We start from the raw sequence: 18,801 nt of genomic DNA, 5'->3' as shown, positions 1-18,801 counted from the left end.
GCTGTATCTTCCATTTGGCCAGTGGGGGGTCTTTAGTGACCCTGCAAGCACAGACCTCTGCCCTGCATTTCCACACCAGCTCTTCCTTTGATCATGCCGTCTGCAGATCAAAGACCAGAGACACTCAGCCAGAGTCCACACCTGAAAGCAATTCACCCCAAAACAAACAGGAAGGATTGGAAAGATGGGAGCTGACACAGTTATGAAACATAACCTTGTTTTCCACAAGTGAGGCAATGTCGATAAAGTTTAAAAGAGGGTTCTGCTTTCATTCGGGCTCTTGTTTGTCATCCTGAGTGACACATTGAAACAGTAGAAGTGAGTTTAATGTCTTCCCTTCCTTTCAAGTTTTTCTGATGACGTTTCACTTGGCTGTAAAATAGCAAAATTACTATACTATGCTAGCGTACACATGTATAGAGCTAGAGACAAGAGACAGGCAGCATCTTAACCTGGTGAAATCCATATTTCTTCTAGGTATCAGGCAAATTTTGGGTGATCTATTAACAAAATTGCAACTAAATAATTTGGCACTTTATGGCCAGTCAAGCCCTGTGACGCTGAGATGCATCATCCTCTCGCCGTTTATCCAAATCTGATGGGGTAGAAAATTAAATTCAAAATTAATCTAACTATCATTATGCTATGCAACGTTGTTGAGTCATGTGTTTGTATTTACCTATATACACATTAGAAAACCAAAACAAATGAATGAATACACATCAAGTAAAAAAAGAAAAACTTCATGTTGGATGAGTTCAGGAGGCTCACAGCCTCACAGGAAAAAAGCTGTTCTTTAGTCTGGTGTTATGTCAGTGGATACTTCTGTATCTTTTGCCAGGCAGCAGCAGCGTGTATGGACTGTGGCTGGGTGGTGAGGAATAATAAAAGAAGGAAAGAAACAATGATGATGAAATCAACAATATGAGTGTGCAAGAAAAGTGTAATTTTACAAAGTCATTATGAATGCACGAGAGTGGATGAAAGAACATTGAAGAATAGCCCAGGGGCAGGAGAGAAATGATAAGTGAGTTAGCTAGCTAAGTCTGCAGTGATATCAGTAACAGATTGCTTTCCCTTGAGCCTGTAGGGCTTGGCAATTCCAATGTTGTGAAAGCTGCCAGGAAGAACTCTGTAATGCACATACTGGCACCACAGGCTTGGCTAGGTCCGTGCGGACTCACTGTGAGCAAGAAGGAAGCAACACAGACAGGCCTGTGCACATGTAAAAAGGCTTATCAAGGCGTAGGCCACTTGCGTAGATAATGGCGTGTTTATCATAACATCAGAAACCAAGCTTGGTGGAGAACCTGAGAGTCCCAGATTCTACTGTAGTCCATTTCATTTTAGTCACAGCATAATTATTATTTCTTTTAGTTTAAGCACAAAATTAAGTTATTGGTCAGGAAAGATCATAGCAATACGGAAACACACTGGAGTGGAGCTTCAAAGAACATTTAGATGGAACTGTTGACAAGAGCACTGTTTTGTGCAACTTAATGAATTTTTGTACCATCTGAGTACTTCAAGCTTAAAATATAATCTCCTTTTAAAGTTTAGAATGCCCATTCATTCACTGAACAATTATCTAACAAAATACAATTGCATTGAAATGTTTTTGAGTGCTTACACCAAAAATTGGTATGTGCTATTAATCATGATTAATTCGTCACAAAGCTTGTGATTAATTTGACATATTTTTTAATTGTTTTTTTTTTTTTCCATTCACATTTTTTATTGATTTCACAAATCCATGTTCAATATTTCACATATACAATTTTCCAACAGTATAAAACTAGACATATAATCTCACAAAAAAATACAGTAGATTAAATATGGAGAAAATAATCAAGACAAAACATCTCTTTTTTTTTCCCTCCTGTCCTTATTTTCACACCTCTCTCACCTTGTCCCTTTTCTCCTATTGGAGGGTAAACATAATAAACATATGAACAAAGAACAAGTATGTAGCCTAAACCAAGGGGATCAGAGATCTACCTTAAACATCGTCCTTACTGCACAAAGTCTGCTCTCAATGGAGACACGAAATTAACCCAGTTTTCCCAGTACTTTTTAAAAGTCTCTGTTTTTAGTCTAGTTGAGAAAGTCAACTTCTCCATTCTATAAATAATGAGCATTACCTCAACCCAGTCCTCCATTTTCGGTACTTCAATTTTTAACCATTTTCTGGTGATGGCTTTTTTAGCTGCCACCAGCATTATTCGAAATAAGTATTTTCCTCCGGACCTTGTAATCTCCTGGTTCTCTTTTCCCAAGTATAATACGTCAAATGTAAGTGGAATTTGCACTTTCAGAATGTTTTCCATACTCTTCTGTAATTCCTGCCAATAAGGTAGAATACAGGGACATCCCCAAAAGATATGGAAATGATTGGCTTTATTCTCCCCACAAAGTCTCCAACATCGTGTATCTCGAGATTTCTGTTGTGCTGGTGTAATAAAGTACCTTACAATGTTCTTCCAGCCATATTCTCTCCATGAGAGGGAGCATGTTGTTTTCCATTGTCCTTCATTTACCCTCACCCATTCCTCTTCTGATAACATCCTCCCTGTCTCTTTTCCCCACTTTTCTTTTATATGTTGTATTATTGCCCTTTAATCTTTCGATTTCTTTATATAATTTTGAGATTAATTTCTTCCCCTGGTCTGAATCATAAGCCAAGACGAATAATTTAATAATTCCAGACTCCAGCTCATCCAAATTAAACTTTTTTATATTTTGCTCCATATAATGCCGCATCTGTAAATATCTGTAAAAATCTTGATTGTTTAATCCGTATTGATTTTTTAAATCCTGAAAGCTTTTGATGGCCTTCTTTTTAAAAAGCTCCCAAAATATTTTTGGTCCCACCTCCCATCTACTGAATCTACTATCTATCGTGTTTGGTGTGAAATCTGAATCATGTGCGATCCATCGCAGTACCTTGCTATGCTCAATCAGGCTGTTCTTTGAAATAATCTCAAACCATATATTTAAGGATAACCCCAGCCAAGGATTTAACACCTCTTGGAGATGATTCCTCAATTTTTTATCATTTAATATTGCTTGTATTGGAACTCGTTCGCTTGATGTGAGACATTCAATGTCCTTCCATCTTGCACTGTAGGCCGGATTGCTTAAATACCACAAAGTTTTTAACTGTGCAGCCTGATAGTAGCTCTTAAGACATGGTAGGGCTAATCCTTTTTAATTGTTTTACAACACTAGTTACATAAAAAGTGTGCCACAAATCAATATTTTTAACCTCATTCCTCAATTATCTATCACTGTTCATTCCAATCAAATTTTCCCACACTTTTCCCCCTAAAACCACTTTGTTAGGATTGTTATGTGTGAAAAATGTTTTCTTGGTCAAGAATGAACTTGATTTGTGTAAATTAATTAAATTATTATTTTTTTCCAAATCAAAGGTGTAAACCATATGACATTTCAGTTAAGTTTTCACTCAGTGATGCAGTACATTTGTGATCCAAAAGCATTTCAGTGGGTCAAGGAGCATTCTTTCTAAATGAAACACATTTTCATTGTCTCTGGTACCAGAAAATTCAATCATTTGTTTGCTGTTTATTTTTGCAGTAGGCCTGTTGTTGGATTTCCGGCTGGAATAAGAATTCTTCAATTCACTGTGTAATGGAAATATTGGCTCCATATGAGGCAATCCAGTAGTTAATGGTAAATCCCTAACCTTTTCACAGTCTCTTTATGATAGACATGTGTTCAGCACATGAATACAGATTGACTGCCTGCTGTTGCTCTCATTTCTCTCACCTTTGCATCCAAAAAGACACTGGTGGGCTGCACATCTCACACTGGTTTCCATTATCCCTGTAAATGCCATTGCCAATCTCCTGTTTGGCACTATGTGAAAAGTAGGGGGGGGATTTGGACGTCTCAGGGTGTGTCCAAAAAGAGCCATCCGGTAATTGAGGAATGAAATCATTTCACACAGATCTCAATTTTCTTTTGCTGGCAAGCTACAGAGGCCACAGGCCTGCTGAAAAACACCTTTTGCCCTCCAACTGTGGCCTGACGGCTATTATGTGGACTTATCTCTGATAAACATCATTGAATCAAATTCTCACAACCCATGTGTGTTATTCAAAACCATCGAATCTGTTCTTGGAACACCTCAGCCTGCGTGCACAGAGGAATCCTCTGAAATGTGCAATAGCTTCCTGCATTTCTTCATTGATAAGGTTGCTACTGCAAGGGCTCTCATTACCACACCTGCATACCCCTCTGACCATGTTCTTTGCTCAGCTGTGCTTGATTTGTTTGAGCCTGTGTCTCTGATGGCTTTAGAAAATGTGGTTGGCCAGATTAAGCCATCAGGCTCTCCCTGTGACACTGTCCCGCCTCACTTTTTTAAAGAGGTATTCCCTTCCCTGTCTTCTGGTGTTGTCCCGCAAAGTTTTAAACATGCTGTGGTGCAACCCCTGCTTAAGAAACCTGGCCTTGATCGTGGTATGCTAGCCAATTATAGACCTATCTCCAAGCTGCCTTTTATCTAAAAAATCCTGGAAAAAGTCATCCATGCTCAGTTAAAGTCATTCCTGGATGAGCATGATATCCTGGAAGTTTTCCAGTCTGGTTTTAAAACAAGGCATAGTACGGAGTCAGCTTTATTAAGAGTCTTCAACGACATCCTCCTGGCGACTGACACTGGAGACTACGTGATCCTTGTCCTGCTGGAAACTAACTGCAGCTTTTGATACTGTGGACCACAATATTTTAGTGTCCCGCTTGCAGCATCTAGTGGGCATTAGTGGTAGCGCCCTGAATTGGTTTAGATCATATCTTGAGGGAAGATCTATGTGTGTACGCCTTGGTGGCTCTGAGTCCCGCTCTGCTCCACTGTCATATGGGGTTCCACAGGGTTCAAATTTAGGGCCTCTGCTTTTCTCTCTGTATCTGCTTCCCCTGGGTTCCATCCTGAGAAAACATGACGATAGTCAGATTTATGTGCCGCTGAAAAGGAAAAACGCCTGTCTGAAACCACTTCTTTTATGTCTTGAAGACATCAAAGCATGGATGTCACTGAACTTTTTAAAATTTAATAAAAAGAAGACAGAAGTGATGATTTTTGGTCCGAGCGGCTCTGGCCTCCCTCCACTGCCTGCCTGTGCATTTTAGAATTCATTTTAAGATTCTTTTATTTGTTTTTGAATCTTTAAATGGTCTCGCCCTGCCTTACCTCTCTGAGCTGCTCCATCCCTACGCTCCTGCTTGGTGCCTCAGGTCAGCTGACCAGCTGCTCCTGGAGGTACCGAGGTCTAAGCGGAAGCTCAGAGGGGAAAGAGCTTTTTCCATTGCCGGTCCCAAACTTTGGAACGTCCTCCCGCTCCATATCAGACAAGCCCCCTCACTGTCCATTTTTAAAACGCATCTTAAAACCCATTTTTATTCCTCGGCTTTCAACCCAGCATGAGACTCTGCTCTTGTTTTAGTGTTTTAGTGTCTTATTGTTTTTATTGTTTTAACATTTTTATTGTTTTATTGTTTTTATTTTTTTTTTGTTTCCTATGTTTTATGTTTCATGTTCTATTTTTTTTCATGTACAGCACTTTGTTCCAGCTATGGCTGCTTAAAGCGCTTTATAAATAAAGTTGAGTTCAGTTCAGTTGAGTGGATATTAAAGGAGTTTGAGGCAACTGTAAAGATATTGCTCACTTGCTTCAAAGGTTTTTAAATGTATTCGCTCTATTTTTCTATCTACTGAACTAATAATTCAAATAAAATTAAAACCTAGATAGAAGAAAATTGGATTTTGAAGACTTTTGGAAGCTACTACCATAATTTTATTCAAATTTAGATGAACTAACCACCTCCAACTTGCTCTTCTTGTCGTTGCAGGTTGCTAGAGTGGTTATTTATGTACTATATGTGTAGCTAAAATACACCAGTAGCCCTGCTTTGTATTTCTCCAAATGCTAAAGCAGTGTTCCTGGGCCTCTAGCAAGACTCGCAGCATGTAAAGCTGCTACAGGGTACTCTTTGTTGAATCAGTTGGCCTCCATGGACAAAGCAAAGCAAAACAAAGTAAAATTATTTTTAGTGCCATACCTTACCATCACACTACAGAGCAGTTTCTTCAATCAGGCTGAGACCCCTCCAGTTATCCTTATCACACCACAATAAAAATAGTTTTCCTATTGCGTATGATATATCCATTCCGGAAAAGTTTGAATCTTCTTTCTTCTTCTTTTTCTTGCTTATGAATGTCAGTGCCATCAGTATTAAACTGAGACTGTTTCACTATCAGTTAAAATTGTTGTCCGTTTAAAGAGTTTGGTGGGTTGTGTCTTCTTTAAAGCTTTTATTTTAAAGCTTTTTCAGCGTTTACAGCAGGGGCGGTTCTGGGGGGGGGGGGCAACAGGGGCCAATGCCCCCGTAACTCTGAGTCTGGACCCCCCTGTGGCCCCTCCCCCCGACAGGGAGTCTGCATCAATAATACAATGACAGATTTCTTGCAATGATTTTGTTTTGAAGGGAAAGGCAGAAATAAAATGTCTTAGCAGTTTACTACCCAATCAAAATTGCTGAAATTGTAAACACTGTATTGTCTGAATGAGGCATTTATCTTTTTTTCAGGGTTGTATGTGCCCCCTAACAAAAAAGCCGGCTCCAACCTGGCCCCCCTATTAAAACTGGTTTAGAACCGCCACTGGTTTACAGTACAATAGCAGCTGTGGTTCAACTGTAGAGAAACTTGCTACCTGCTACTTGCATTAAAGGATCCAGTATGTATGAATAAGTTGCATAAGCTGCTTAAAATGCAAAAAACATGAGAGGCCCTCTGTAGAGCCAGTATTTGGTTTGTTTTTTACTGGGCTACTGACATGAAGGTGCGACATGGCCTACTCTTTGGAAGATGACCCAGTCGCTCTGTAGAAACAAAGGGCTCCTTTTTAAGCAACATATACACAGAGTCTTTTTTAAGCGATCTATGGCACGAAGTCTGAAGCACAAGCTTAGGGCATGTCCAAGTCCATTTTCCTTGTCAAGCAGTGGATGATCTGGCCAAAACTAAGGCACATGGTGCAAAGGAGTTGTATTTAGACTCTAAATTATTCATGGGTGTGATTTGGGTGCAAGGTAAATCAGTCCAAGTGTTGTGTCCAATTACACCAGGTACGCCATGACGGGGATGTTGCCCTCGACTGCTGGACCCTCTGCCACACTATTTCTGAATCTTCTGTACCATCAACAACTCTCTTTGACTGCATATGAAGAAATACAATGATATTTTTCTGTGGAAGAGGAGTAGTGCTGCTTGTCTCTCTGTGTGTACGTGCATCTCAGTCTGTGGATCAGGCAGTACGGGTCATGAATATCATAGTGATCAATAACCTGTGGGACGAGAGGGGTGCGATATGTCGTTAATGAGGAAAACATTTGTGACATGACCGGCAGCGGTCCTTCAGCAGCAGTACCGATATCTGCATCTCTCCCTTAACATGCGCATCCGTGCATGAGGACCAGCTGATTAACTTAATCGATTAGTTCGAAATCCTGACTCGCTGACACGATCGGTCAGTATTTCATGTTAGTTAATGTCCTGCATTCTTCTACACATCGAAAGGTCACACACACCTTCGGTAAAATAGCTTGCCGTGAAGCAGCTTTCCTGATAAATTCTGAGATCCTGTCTAAAAATATCTATTAAGAAGCTAAAACATGCATTTGTGGAAAAGTTTTAAACAACTGAAAGCATCCCCTCTCATAAAATGCGTGCACATGTTGTGAACCCGCCTGTGTATGCGCATCTTACTATCTGAATAATGCACACTTTAAATAGCAGGAAACACACTATTTTTTTTCTTGGTCACTGTCACTTTTTGTTGCCTCAAGATAGCAGTCTGCCATCAGTACGCCTGACAACACCTTGTTTTAAGACCAACATGCATAAAAAGACTACAACTTGACTACCTTGAGGGCATCATGGTGCCCCAAAGGGCTTTAGTTAAACCAATCGATAAAGCTAACAAAAATAAGATAGCTAGCCACAGTCAATACAATCTTCTGCCAAAAGGTTATCAGTAGCTAAGGTTAGAGGCTGGTTTTGTCTAAAATTGGCTAAAAAATCTAATAAAAATCTTGCTTGCTCAACACGCCAGCATTATCATGGTAAACTGCTTAAATGCCTGAATGGAAAGTCCAACAGGCATAGCCACAGTAACTAAGAAGGAGGGATAAACTGTTAATCTGAGAACCATCACCTGAAAAGTGCGTTGCTGGAAGTGTGCACTCAAAACCAGTTGTCTCAGCAGAGGACGCTCATACTTTAATGATGGGGATGTGGGGAGGAGAGAGGAAGTCCACTAAAAGATGTTCATGATAGACCCTAGGCCAATTATAACCTGTTCTGTCCTCACTGTTGATGTTTTGTCTAGGACTTTCACTTTCATCTTCTTTTTCCTCTTATTGAAGATCCTTTCCTTTTCCTATGCCTGAAAAGACTGCTTGTTACTTGGAGTTTAAAATCATGTTCACGCCTCACATCGCATTTACATGTGTAAACGCAGCCTGAAAAAAATCTTGAACATGCCGCCCACAGTTTGTGCTAAATTTGGCAGAGATTAACGGTCAGACACTAGACAGCACAGATTATTTTTAAATTAAGATCATAGTCTAGTCAGTATATGTGTTTTATTTCATTTTGCTCTCATTCTGAAGTGATGATGATTATTTTGCAAAAAAAAGTTTTTAATAAAGACAGGGAATTCCCTCATAATTCTTTAAAGTCTCTCATTAGTAAAGTCGGGGTATTGCTGATGGGTGTTTGCAGTATAAAAAAGGAGATGGGGTATGATAACATCCTGAGTTTCAGCCATGTAGGCACAGTGCCAGTCTCCATGCCTCCTTGTTCTTCGAGGTAGATCGCTGTGAGTACAACCCAGCCTCCTTTAGCTTCTGAGCTCACTATCAGTCCTAATATAACCATGTCATTCAGTGGCATGTTCATGAATTATAGTGAACACTTGTGTGGAGCTGAGACAATACTGCTTGCCAAGAAGCGTATACTTTATGGCTATACACACTGGCCCATTTAGATAGCTGGATATGGATGAAAACCCCTGTCTAGTTGGCTACTCCTCCTTGCAGCATGTAGCCTTTTGTCTATATTCTTAATTAGAAAATCAATTTATGGCTGTTTTGATTGCTGAACTCTCCATCTCATCACTGACACAGTATATGCCACATTAAATGTTACATTAAATAAGCGGTGTGCCTCAGAAAACCTATTCTTCCTGCGGTGTATTTCCTCATCTCCAGCCGAAGATGATAATGGCGGTCAGTGAGATCTGTGACCGTAGCTGTCTCGTGTCTGGGGCAGTTTCTTGCTACCTCTATTGATGTGTATTGATCCAGACCCTCTGCCTGCAGCTGTAAGCTAATTCAGCATGTTCATTCTTCTGTTGACAGGTTTCATGGCTGTATCGTAAAGTTATTGAGTGAAACCATAAAACACTTTTTAGTATAGCCTCTGACTTATACTACAGCGATAATAACTGTATTATCTGGTGATAGACAGCTATGGCCCAGGTGTATTTTTCATGGCTACTCTCACAGGGAGTTTTATGCAGCAGTCTGTGGGTTTGGTCGATCCACCACTTTCAGTGGATTCATTGAGGGTTTGACTTTCCCTCTAGAGCCATATTAAGTGTTGACACTTTCCTCCTGACCTGGTAATGAGTCTCAACAATCTTTCTCCAGGATTGTGATACCCTGTTATGTCCCGAGAACAGTAAAATACTGCCAAAATTGTACCAATGATGTTCTGGACAATTTTTAACCACCTGCTGTAGAGCCTTCCTGTCCTAGAACATGCGGGAACCATGACAGTTTCTGATGTTTCCAGGCGGGATTCTTTCTATAGCTCCTCAAGGCTTATTGGCTGACTTCTTGACTGTGCATTTTTCTTTGCTTGCTTTGTTTTAAACTCCTTTGTGATGTTGCTATGTTCTCAGATCTGAGCTATAACTTCAATGACTACATGCTTGTAATGCATTGGAGTTAAATCCTTATAGAAAAGCAGATGAGCATTAACCGATTATTTCTCCTAAAAGAAATAATATTGTTTTCAGTCTCAGTTGGACCTTTCCCTGATCTCTGTGTTATCTTTACAGGTCCATGGGGTCGTTGTATGGGCAGTGAGTGTGGACCTGGTGGCAGCCAGAGCAGAGCAGTATGGTGTGCACACTCTGAGGGCTGGACCACACTACACACCAACTGCGACCAGACGGAAAGACCGGACAACCAGCAGAGCTGCTTCAGAGTGTGTGACTGGCACAAAGAAATGTACGACTGGCAGCTGGGTGCCTGGAACCAGTGTGTCCCAGTATCAATGCGCAGTTCTGGGGTGCAGCGCCCTGCTGTGTGTACCTGGGGAGAGGAGGGCATCCAGACCCGGGAGGTGGGCTGCGTTCAGAAAGCAAACGGCGAGCCTGCGGAGGATGCAATCTGTGAATACTTTGAGCCTAGACCACGTCTTGAGCAGGCATGTCTCATCCCTTGTCCTCGGGACTGTGTGGTGTCTGAGTTCAGTTTGTGGACTCCTTGTTCTAAGTCCTGTGGAATGGGTTTACAAAACCGGATCCGTTTTGTTCTGGCTCCACCACTGTTTGGCGGGTCAGCCTGCCCAAACCTGACTGAGTTTCAGACATGCCAACCAGGGTCCTGTGAGGGAGAGGAGAGCCTCTACAGCCTCAGAGTGGGACCCTGGGGGCCCTGCTCTGTCCCGATGCCAAGGCAAGCAAGACAAGCCGACAAAGAACCAAGAGAGAGTGACAAACTATCCACTGAAAGTGATCAACTTTCCAAAGAGGGCGACAAACAGCCCAGAGAGGATGAGAAATTGTTCAAAGGAGATGACAAGCAAACCACAGAGGGTCTCAGACAGCCCAATGAGGGCGACAAACAGTCCAAAGGAGGGGACAAACAGACCAGAGAAGGTGTCAAACAGCACAAAGATGGAGACAAAAGGCCCAAGGAGGGTGGTAAACAGTCCAAAGATGGTGACAAACCATCCAGACTCAACAGAAAAGTGGACAAAGCACAAAGAAAACCAGACAGACCATCTCGACAGGCCGACAGGCCAAAACGTCAGAAAAAGGCGAAAAACAAAGAGAAAAGACAGAAAATGAGAGAGAAAGTTCGAGAGAGGTTAAGGGAGAAGGGTAAGGTGAAAGATCCTGAGACGAAAGAACTGATCAAGAAGAAGAGGAACAGGAACCGACAGAACCGCCAGGGAGGAAAGTTCTGGGATCTGCAGGTTGGCTACCAGACCAGAGAAGTGAACTGTGTGCATAAGAGTGGGAATGTTGAGGCCCTCAGGTAAGTATCCTCATGCTTCACGCCACAGCCGTTATTCTTGTCCATGTTGTTATGTTTAATGATGTGTTGTTATGTAATACCTTTGTGTGAGTATATGGAGCTAGTGTGGATAATAGTTTTGTGTCAGCATTAAGACTGGAATAATGGTTTTGCATATTTATCAAGGTTAAAGTACGTAGTAAGTATTCTGGCATTAGACCTCTCAGGATTTTGTAATATTAGGATTAGGACTGGATTAAACAGGATTGAATGTTGTCAGTGGGGGGTCTGTGATTTTAAACGGTAAGGGTTAGGTGTCTAGGGGTTTTGTAGGGATTTTATACTGCCTGCCTTGACTGCAGTTAATACAGAAAAAAATCCCAAAGCACAGGCTTCTTCTTCTCATGGCATAATTGTTAGCGGTGTTAGAGAGAGAAAGTGACTGTGGAAAAGAGCTGTCTGGATCTGCCCACACTGGAGGCTGATTACTATGTTATTCCAGAATTTCAAGTGTATAAATCTCTAGCATGATTTCTGCCAGTCAAAGAAATGACCATGTCTTCTAGTGCCATGCAAAACGAAACATAATTGTGGCCTTTAATAAAATCTGACTCCCATCTAATCACATTTAGCATCACATCAGACTGGTGGTTTTAGCATGACAAATCACAAGAACATATCAACAAGTCCTTCAGATTAAATGACATACCTAAGATCCTCCATGCCCTCAAGGGCTACACATAACACAGAAGTTGTTATCTGATCTGACTGCCCTACTAGCAGGATGATGCTGTGTGCCCTCCTAAACTGTTACCTTATATGACATGTAATGAGCTGGGCACATACAGTATTGTCCTTTCATTTACTCTGTGTGAGAGGGCTGAAGGGCTGCATTTCACCAACCTAAACACTCAAAACAACCCGCGTAGAGTTATAGTACAGGAACAGAAGAGCATCTGTGATTAGGACGTGAGCTAACAATATATCCAGGATTTGTACACAGAGTCAGTCAGTCAATTTCAGTGGCAAAACTGTTCTTAGTGGGAAAAACCTTTTGTCAATAGTTACATTGCACAGCAGCAGCTTTGAATAAACTGTCCGCCATTTCTTATCACCTAATCCAAAAGTGATTCTTGCCAGGCTGTGATACATATGGAAGCCCATTTCTGCCAGTTAAAGAAAAGAATAACACACAAACTAAGCTTGATAAAAAAACATTCCCAAGATAAATCATAATTTTCAGGGGGAAAATGTCATTATCATGAGATAAAAGTTAGAAATGAGATTGAAAGAAATCAAAATTATTAGATAAATGTCATTATTATGAAATAGAAATTCTAAATGTTGTAAAAAGCAATAGTAACGACATAAAAAACTGTTCAAATTACGATATGAAAATAATAAAGAGTCGAAAGTAAATAATGAAATGAAAGTATTGGTTGAAGATTTCAATAGGAAATTAAGAGACAAAAATCTCATAGTCATAACTATTTACCTCATAATTGTGCTACAATACCCATATAGCATACCAATAGCCATTTTTGGCATTTATCTAGGCTAATTTTTATAAACATTTGGTCTGAAATAAGCTTCAAAAGGAAGAATAATACCAGGCAATAAAAAAGTATTTCATGCAAGATCAGTCAGTCTCTTCCGGGTCATTGTTCTGCAAAAGATTTTTTGATTACAAGAGTTTCTAATTCCTTTTCCTCTTTAATGTTGCTCCTTATAGTAGGCCTACACATGACCTCAGTATTTATAGAATCATGGCTACAGCCCTGCAAGTATTCCACTTTCAAAGATGTCAGTAGTTTTTGATATCACAACCTCAAAACTGTTACGTATTCACATTCTCTAGATAATTTGGGTTAATTATTGAATGTTTTCAACAAAATTTGTTACATATTGCAGCTTTAGTCATAACCTCGAACCCTGCCAAACCTGCCATGCACAAATGTCTCAGTAGGAAATAAAGGAATTGTTGCATTTGAACAATAAAAACATTGTCAATAAAGGCCCGTAGCAAAACAGATACGATTTGCCAAGTTAAAAAACATATCTAAAAATCTCTTATACTTTCTCTTACTCTTACTTTACATAGTATGATTACTGCTTTTCTTATATGCATACATGTTTTGATTTATTTGGGTGTTTTTTTTTTATTGCCTGTTGACGAGCTGTGTTGTTTAGCTTGTTGACATTTTCAGAGGGAGGCTTGTGGGATGTTTGTTGTGTGAGACCAGTGCAAGTTCCAGCTCACTGCACTGTCTGTGCCACTCAGTAGCTTCAAATGTCAGGGCTCATAGCACTCAGTAACACGGTATTCATTGTGAAAACCTGTAAGAATTCAGTTTTAGTTCTGTTTTCTTTGTGCACCTTTGTCACCCTCATTGCTCATTTGAATTTAATATTTAGTCAAAGCTTGTTGAGATTTGAAAGGAAACAATTGTGTTATGTATTCCACTTCCTCAGAGTACATACAATACAGCCTCTCCCAGCTCAGTAACACTGGACACACCCATCAAAGCTCCATTATGAGATCCATCCGATAATTTATAGGCTCTATACATGTTTTTCTCAAGTGAGGTCAATGTCCATGTGGTATCTGAGAGCCATGCTCTTTGTTTGGAGATGAATAGCCTCATTCTGTCTGACTGCTTGGCTCAGCTCTAATAGAGGCCTCTGAGCAGCTTCCATTACATCCTGGGAAAGTCGAGGCACTTGTTATACATTTGCTTTTAAAGCCTGGGAGAAGGTCAAAATTCATAAATCATTCAAACCTCAAGCTAATGCCACTTCCTTTTGCAGTATTTATGTTGAATATTATATTTGCATGACCCACACTAGGATTGATATCAGCTTTGGAATATAATTCCAAAAGGGATCCACAGATCTATACTAATCCTTTCCACAGATGGCTAGATGCTCCAGAGAGGCTTAATGGGTAGTGATGAGCATATTAATATTGGCCCAAACTCAGGATCAAGTTTATTTACAGTTGGAGCCATCACTATTGGAATTTCCAATTTTATTCTGTGGATAAAACTGCTAATTATCCCCATGGCTCCTAGCTTTAAAATGATGATGAACTGCAAAACCCACTGTGCCTCTATCAAAGATTCTGTTCTATAAAACTTATATTTAAATATTGTATTTGCATGAATAAATATTACAAGGTTTCATTGTTTTTGACTCCAGGCATATGTTATTTATAGACCAAAGTTAGGAAGTTCAACCAGCTGCCAAAAGCTCACAGAACTGACGTGTTCTCATTTTACATAACTGTAGTTGTCAGTACATCCAGAATTGTTGTGATTTTCACCTTTTTGTGATTTTTTTCTGTGATGAGGTTAGGTCATGTTGGTGTTGTTGGTATATATTGTTGTGTTAATGGCAACTGACCAACACCGGTGGAGAAGGAAATATACAAACAAAATAATCAAACAAATTGGATAAAATGCTTTATATGAACATCATAGGTATTTAATTAGATTACATGCAGCTTCCTCTCAAGAGTTTATATTACTTTTTTAGGTTGCATTTGCACCCGTAAACACACTTTAATGTTTAAAATTGGTGTAGTTACCCTTTCACCAAGAAAAACACTTGGTGTTGAAATGGCTTGTTTTGGTAAGTACTGACAAATGATGTATTCTCTTGTGTACTTTAGAGTATTTGTTGCAACAAGTGGAATTTGAAATATTTATCATGGTCCACAGAGGATGATTCCTAATCAGCAGTGGATATATATTTGAATTTCCCGTATTGTCTGATTCATTTGTATGTATTTTTCTTTTCACATGAGAAAACTGATGACTCGTGATCCATTCTCTAACATCTAACTTAGGACAAGCTTTTTACTTTTAGATGACTGAGAATGAGATTATTTTTTTACAAAATAGGTTGTCAGTGCATTCAAAAACTACTTAAGTGAGTGTTAAGACAATCATATGAAAACTGTGTTGCCACCTCTATGATTAAGGTTTGGTTGAGTCTTGCCACAAAAATGAAATGGCTCATTTCACTAAAAGCCGGTGGTCAGAGATAAAATAATTAAACATTGACTGTTGCTAGGAGAGAGGATGCTTTGCCAAGAAATTGCAATATTTCTCAGAGGGACACAGTGACTGCCTCCGACACTACTGCCCTCGCTTCTGCCAGTGAGCAGTTATGCTCAGTTATGCGTTATCCCAAATGGCTTATCACCCTCTATAAAACAGACAAACCAGTGCCTTTCTCCTGCACAGCAAATCCATTATCAAACAGTGGCATGGTGCTGTGAAGCAGCCGCTTTAAATATGGATTATTGTTTGGATTTGAAATGAACAACTTTCAAAGTAAATTTATCACATCAACTGACTCAGACAAAAGATAGCTGTAGGGTGTGCTGCAGTATTTTGCATCTCTGTAATCCCTACAATACAGTTACTATCTGGTTCATTATAATCTACTCTGTGAATTTAGAGCCATTTTAAATATTGCTATTTTTTACTTTGTTTTTGCTGCCTTTATATACTGTTGAATGTATGGCACTCTCCTGTGTTATGTCCACCTCAAGCCTTCTAGGGTTGGGCTCTGCATTACATTGCATCTTGCTGCGTATCTAAGGGTAGATTAGTGTACGCAAATGTGAAAATAATATTTAGTGCTGGTGTATGACAAGCACAATACACAGATTCACTAGGCTACAACACGCTTGTCTTTAGCAAAGAGCAGTGTACAAAATTAAGGTACCAGTCCAAATGAAGGTACTATTTGTTGCTTAAGAGTAACTTGATAACAGGTCAACATTAAACTTGACTGTTGTCTTGTTAAAATGCTCTCTGTAAGCTGCTGTGTCAGCCAACATGTATGTGGTAGAAGAAGAAAAGCATCACTCTGTAACAACAGTATACAGCTATGAGTGGCCTGAGTGTTTCTGTGGTTGTGTGATTGCTGCCGCAATGAACTTGAACGAAACCAATGCATCTTTTGAAATCACTTACTACTTTTATGTAATTGATTATCAAAATTTTGAAGGCGTGCACTGGACAGACCATATATCTTCAATGCTAAATTTGATTGAAACCAAATATAGTAAAGTTGTACATACTGCCACATTGCACCAGAGTGTAAATTAGTACAGTGTTATTTTTAACATGATATTTTTGCAAATTTGTTGTTTGAAAATGAAACCTTGTGCACAAGTTCTCTGTGAGCATGTGCATATTAAAGCATGGTATCAACAAGGCCACCTTGTGGCCATTAATAAAATCCACCAATCAAAAACGATTCAATAGACAGCAATTTTTCAGTGATATCATTTACATGATATAATAATAATTCATTCTAAAATTAAATATATTTAATTGATGAGTAACATATCTATATAACACATATTATGTTAAAGTGACATTGTTTTTTAATCTCCAGAAAGATATTTTCTAATTAAAAAGTAAATGTATTTGATTGATATCACTATTAGTTTTCAATTCATTTTTATCATCCACCCCTCATATCTTGGAACCTTTGCAGTAATTACATAGGCATGACATTTATTTATGGGAAACATTTATCTCTAGATACAGTATTTGTAGTCTTCCTATCTTTTACTGCAAATACTGCACAACAGTTTCTCTCAGGATAAATACAGTTGCTATCTTATTTTATAATCAGTAAAACACCATTCTCAGTTACATTAACTTGGGGAGGATGTTGTTAATAGACTCTGTTTTAGAACTCTCTGCAGTATTACAGTTATTTTCTTGTCTCATGTTGTCTTTTTCCTTCATCTCCAGCCTGTGCTCTCAGGAGATACTGCCAGTCACCTTCCAGGCCTGCGTCATGACTAAAGATTGCGATGTGACTGAATGGTCTGAATGGTCGGCTTGCTCCAAGGAGTGCTACGACCCCAACGGGCCCAATGGACAGCGCATTCGCACCAGAAAAGTGAGCCAGTTCCCAAGTGGTGAGGGAGGTGACTGTCCAGAGCTGGAGGAGAAGGAGCCCTGCAGCCCCCAGGGAGATGGAGTTCCACCCTGCATTGTGTAAGTACTGGACAAAGTTAGAAAGAGTCATCTGTTTTTTTTGTTTTTTGTTTTTTTCTGTTGAAAATTTTGCTAAAAGGACATTTGTAATTGGGGGTTAGGGTTACTGAACATTGAACACTGAACGGTATCTTAAGCATCATTGAGAGTATGGTATCAAGCTTATGTTAAAGCTTATGTCATAGTGCTAAAGCACTATTGTGCCTGATACAATTTATTTTACTAAAGATGACCCCACCACAATAATGTTACTGGATTTCTGAAGTAAAAACCAGGGACATTTCCAGTTTGTTGGACAATATATCATAATGATAGTCTTTGTTATACATAGTGTGTTTTTATATCTGATGTTTTTGAATTACTATTACTGCTGCATTAATGTGTAATCTTACTGCTATATCGCTCATGTTATATACTATTGTTAGCTTAATCTCTAGTGTCCAAAACTAGCTCAATGTGATTGAGACGTTAATGGGTAGGTCCTGCTACCTGGTCCTCTTTTGCTACATTGTATTATTTCACTTAGCCGCCTGTCTTTTAGGTAAAGTTAAAAACATGGACACTTCTGGGGAAAACTCAAGCCGTAGACAGAACACCATAACAGGGACTTGGTCACCTGACAATCTACTGTTTATCCAACAATGTGTGTGTGTTTTATCAGAAGACAGTGGCAGTTACATTAGCCAGTAACCTGACATGGAATAAAATGACTTAAAGCGTATGCCTCCCTAAATTATGTTAACAGTGTGGGGTGAGAAAATGACAAACTCATTACTGCCAAGTACTGCAGGTTTAATAATCCTAGACAGAGTGAGGCTGGTTGGGTGATGTGGGTGAGGTCAGTGGAAGGGGCTTGTTGGGGTTTCTGTGTATAAGTAGAGGAAATTGATTGTGTCTGGCTCAGTGCCAGAAGGAACACATAAATGGAGTATTCTATACAATTATTCTATACCCTCTGCATTTTTGGAGTCATCTGAATAGTATTCTTAACAAAGGCAGCAAAAGCTCTATCAATCAGCTTCATATGAACAATAGTACCATCTCTGATCCTTCTCTCATCTCTAATGCCTTCAATGAACACTTCTCATCTGTCTCTTGTACACTGCATACTACCCCTTATACCATGGCTGAACATGTTATTCCCCCTGCTTTAAATAGCCTGTTTTCTTTCAGGAAAATTATGCCTCTTGACGTTTACAATGCCATTTGTGAGATGAAAGAGAACTGTAGTGCTGGTCCAGATGGTTTAGAACCTAAATTTGTGAAACTTGCTGCTCACATATTGATGTATCCTTTGGCTGATTTATTTAACCTTTCCCTGTCCACACATTGTATTCCCTCCGTATGGAAGTGTGCTCGAGTTGTTCCCCTTTTCAAAGGTGGAGACTCAACAGAGGTAAATAATTACAGACCTATTTCTATAATCTCGGTAATTGCA

The 18,801-nt window shown here is 39.5% G+C and overlaps 1 protein-coding gene across 1 annotated transcript in view; it reads left to right on the top strand.

Annotated features, from left to right (window-relative positions):
* thsd7aa (thrombospondin, type I, domain containing 7Aa) overlaps positions 1-18,801 on the top strand; it is a 185,206-nt gene that overhangs the window by 44,951 nt on the left and 121,454 nt on the right. Inside the window, exons 2-3 of the mRNA XM_030411820.1 lie at positions 10,152-11,358; positions 17,115-17,363. Coding sequence (XP_030267680.1) covers positions 10,152-11,358; positions 17,115-17,363 — 1,456 coding nt within the window. The remainder of the gene's footprint in view (positions 1-10,151; positions 11,359-17,114; positions 17,364-18,801) is intronic.

The sequence above is a fragment of the Sparus aurata genome, chromosome 3, assembly GCF_900880675.1.
Source record: "Sparus aurata chromosome 3, fSpaAur1.1, whole genome shotgun sequence".
NCBI classification, from domain to species: Eukaryota; Metazoa; Chordata; class Actinopteri; order Spariformes; family Sparidae; genus Sparus; species Sparus aurata.
Note: the sequence above shows the minus strand (reverse complement) of the source record. Positions and strands in the feature narration are given on the sequence as shown.